Raw genomic sequence first — 4276 nt, forward strand, 5'->3', positions numbered from 1 at the left:
AGTAATGTTATCAGAAGGCAATATAACATAATAAAGGCCCTCGCAGCTCTCAATAGACCCAATGGATGCTTCAATGGTTGTATGACATTTATTCAACAGAGTTGGACTGTATGGGACTGAGTTCACCCATAGTTGTCACACAGAATGTGTCCAGCCAACAGAAAGTAACTCCAAAACTAGTGTAAGTGGAGGTTGAAGAGTAGTGTATACAGAACTGATGGTGGGGATGACTCCTTTTTCTCCAGTATAGTGCTGTATCATCACTCTCAGTGTTTGGTTAAACGTGTTTGGTTGAACATGTTTGCTGTGCAAGTGTGAAATGACATCGCCATACTTAACCTTACCCTAGTGAATCCTTGAGCCTTCACAGTTTGCCATTGAAATGAAGCCGTACACAAAAAAGGGTGAAGGAATATCCTCTTTGGAAAGCATGTCTGTAGTCCAGGCACAGGCCATATTCCACGTTTCAATCAGCCCCTTTCTCACTGCATGTGGAAACTCCTCCTAGGGTTTTGGCAACCACTCAAAAAGGAATGGCTGAGGTATACACTTTGTGCCCAAGTTGCATGAGTAAAGCCCTGTTTGCCACCCTGACATACGAGCATTTCACCCTTCTGCACCTGCAGCCAAGAAAGTGAAGAGCTGGAAGCAGGGAAGCACTATGGGTAAAATGAGAAGTGTAGTGATTTGGGCTCTGTGGACTAACAAATTGCTAGAAGAATTGACACGGGAGAGCTAGCAGTGCCTCTGGTGGTGTCGGGATTGGGTCGAAGAGCAGAGATCGCAGCCGCTGCCCAGTAACAGTCAATGAGTTTCTTTCCAGGGTGTGCCTGGTGGCTCTCAGACAACAATTTGTTGTTGACCTTCTACTGTTTTCCAGGATATCTTTACCATACTACGATGGCAAGAGAGAATACCAAGGACTTCCTTTTGAGAGCACTGGAGGACCTTACACTGGATATGTTTGAGAAGTTTAAGTATAAATTATCATATATTGATTATGATGAGATAGCAAATCTCTCCAAGTATTTGCTCAAGAAAGCCAATGATCCAGTTAGACTTGCAGACTACATGTGTGACCATTATGGAGCCGATCTTGCTGTGGATGTAACTATCCATGTGCTTGAACGGATCAGCCAAAGAGACACTGCAGCTAAACTCAAACAGGAGAAACAAAAAGGTAAAGGAACTTGGTTACTGGCACTTTGGATCCTTCTTTTTGATTGTTCCTAGAAAATATGTAGGACAACCTTCATCAAATAGAGAGACAGTAGATTTCAATCCCCTGTGGAAGTCTGAAAACCCTAAGGACCACAGGGTGCTGCCTCCTTATGCCTGGAATTGCATGACTCTCCTCTTGCCGTTGCTCTTCCTGCTTATTTAGGTGACTGCTGCCACAATCTCTGTACACTCTGCAGGACCACCTGCTCCTGGCCTATGATGTGTAGACACTAGGGTGTCCAGAGGCACTTGCTCTACTGTCTGTTTTAGAGGAGTTTCTAAAGGCAGAGATACCAAGATGACTGTTCTGCTCTCAGTCTGTCACACATCACTGACAGTCTCTGTAGTACTACTCCACTAACAGCTACATATAATTTCTCTTTCAGCTCTGAGGCCCAGTCCACCCCCTGATTCATTAGTCCAAGGTACGTGTTGTTGGGATAGATATGTTTGGGTTTTGTCACCTACACACTCCATCTTCTAGTAGAAAGTGTATGGTGGTAGCCACAGCCCTGAAGCCCCAGTAGGATCAGTAGGAAAATAAGCAAGTAGCTGTTATATGTCTGTGGGGGGGGGAAAGTGTAGTGCTATAGAGGTCAGTAGTAGAAACTGGTTCTTAGCAGTATTTTCAAGTTCAACTGAGGTGTGACTGAAATTCAGTGTTGGAGCATTTCAGACTTTTTTTCATCTCAGCATCAATAATAGAATTGGTAGAACAAGGACTATTGAATAATCCAGAGATCCTTTAATATGAAAGAGATTAGGTACAATGGGTACAATAATTTTTCAGCCAAAGTGTTTTTATTTTAGCAGGAAAATGAACATTGACTTTAATTTCAAATTCTTTTATTGCATATCCTTGATTTAGATTACAAGATGAAGTACAGAGAACATGTACAAAAAAATTACTACTGGATAAAAGACATGAATGCTCGTATTGGTGAGACAGTGACTCTGAACTCCAGATATACAAGGCTGGTTCTTGTTAGTGGACATCGCCATGAGAAAAAGAAAGAACATGAAATCATGGCTGTGGGACGCAGACATGAAGATATCATGCAGGAACAAGTGAATTCTTCCATTGCTATAAGTGATCTTTTTAAACCTGACAGGGATAGACAGACACCAATGACTGTTGTGATATTGGGAGCTGCAGGAATTGGGAAGACAATGACAGTAAGAAAGATCATACTGGACTGGGCATCAGAAGGACTCTATGGACATTTTGACTATGTTTTCTACATACATTGTCGGGAGGGTAATCTTACAGCTCAGGGGAGTATGGCTGACATGATCTCCAAATGCTGTCCCAGTGATAATCCACCTCTTGTAGAGATCTTGAGGAGACCAGAAAAACTCCTGTTTGTCATCGATGGCTTTGATGAACTGAGGTTTTCTTTGGACAGGCCACAAAATGACATGTGTTCTGATCCCTGGGAGATGAAGCCAGTGGAAATCATCCTGAGCAGTTTACTTAAGAAAATCCTTCTCCCTGAATGCTCCCTGTTGATCACAACAAGACCAGCTGTCCTGCAGAAGCTGGAAAAGTGCTTCATATGCGAACGCTTTGCTGAAATACTGGGATTTTCTGCAGCTGATAGGGAGGAATATTTCCACAAATTTTTTGAAAATAAGGAAGTGGGAAGGAAGGTCTTTCAGTTTGTTAAAGGAAATGAAATGGTCTTCACCATGTGCCTTGTCCCTATCATGTGCTGGATTGTCTGCACTGTTATGAAGCAACAGATTGAAAGAGGTGAAGATCTTGCACAAACTGCCAAGACAACTACAGGAATATACATCCTTTATGTTTCCAGCTTACTAAAATCTCTGAGCTTCAAGTTGAAACAGAACTTTCACATTATCCTGAAAAGACTTTGTTGCCTGGCTGCTGATGGGATCTGGAAGCAGAAAGTCCTCTTTGAGGAGGAGGAGATAAATGAATTCTTGTTAAGTCAGAGAGACACTCTCCCACTTTTTTTGAATGAGAGCACTTTTCAGAAGGGCATTGTCTGTGGGAGTGCCTACAGTTTCATTCACCTGAGTGTCCAAGAGTTTTTTGCATCTCTATTCTATGTATTAGAAGATGACGCTGAAACAGGACATAAGCAAGAAGATCCTAAAAGGGATGTGAAAAACCTGTTAGAAAACTATGGAAACTCAAGACCTGATTTCATGTTAACTGTGCGGTTCCTATTTGGTCTCTTGAATGAGCAACAAAGAAATGCTTTGCAAGAAGAAACAGGGTGCAAAATTTCTCCTGAAATTAAGGAAGAATTACTAATGTGGCTTCAAACGAGCCAAAAAACAGCTTTAGCTGTTCATGCAGAGAAAAGAGCAGTGATTCATGATTTGGAGGCTTGCCACTGTTTGTATGAAATCCAAGATGACAGTTTTGTGAAAACTGCATTGGGTTATTTCACTGGAATATATCTGCGACACATGAATTTCACCCAATTAGATCAAATAGTTCTTTCATTTTGTATAAGAAAGTGGCCTAAACTGGAGTCACTTGACATGGGCTATTGCTCCTTCACCTCAGAAGACCATGAAGAATGTTTAAACAAACAGCTAGCAAAGCTGTCACATCTGTAAGTGAAATCCTATGTACCTAGTTTGCAGATTCTCTTAGCAGCTGAAAGAGTTTCAGTAACCAAGAAATGACTAGCTTACATATAAAAAAATTAAGGCTAGACTTTTCATAAAGTGAAGGTGCAACAATAGAAACTGCTTTGTAATGAGCCTAATGAGATGTTGCACTAGTAATTACTGGTGATGTGTCTCAGCTCAACAATAAGCATGTAAATACAAGAGTGCATGTCAGCTAAGTGTCTAAGTTCCCATTGCAATCAAAGAAGATCAGAGTCAATTTGGTTGGCAGAATTCTTTGGGAATTCCTTGGGAGGCAGTTCTGAAAGGCAAAGGAGTCCAGGAAGGCTGGTCACTCTTCAAGAAGGAACTCTTAAAGGCGCAGAAACAGGCCGTCCACGTGTGGCGGAAAATGAGCCGGCGGGGAAGCAGACCAGGCTGGCTGAACAGGGAGCTCTGGCTTGAGCTC

At 42.0% G+C, this 4276-nt stretch overlaps 1 protein-coding gene across 1 annotated transcript; it reads left to right on the top strand.

The window, feature by feature from the left end:
* Positions 1-900: 900 nt before the first annotated feature.
* On the top strand, positions 901-3809 carry LOC104539980 (NACHT, LRR and PYD domains-containing protein 3-like; the record flags this gene model as incomplete). The annotated part of the gene is made up of 3 exons (XM_010183663.1): positions 901-1180; positions 1608-1646; positions 2090-3809. Coding segments are annotated over exons 1-3 (2039 nt in total), but the record flags the coding sequence as incomplete, so codon positions are not given.
* Between the last annotated feature and the right edge of the window lie 467 nt (positions 3810-4276).

The sequence above is a fragment of the Mesitornis unicolor genome, unplaced genomic scaffold, assembly GCF_000695765.1.
Source record: "Mesitornis unicolor isolate BGI_N332 unplaced genomic scaffold, ASM69576v1 scaffold4714, whole genome shotgun sequence".
Lineage (NCBI taxonomy): Eukaryota > Metazoa > Chordata > Aves > Mesitornithiformes > Mesitornithidae > Mesitornis > Mesitornis unicolor.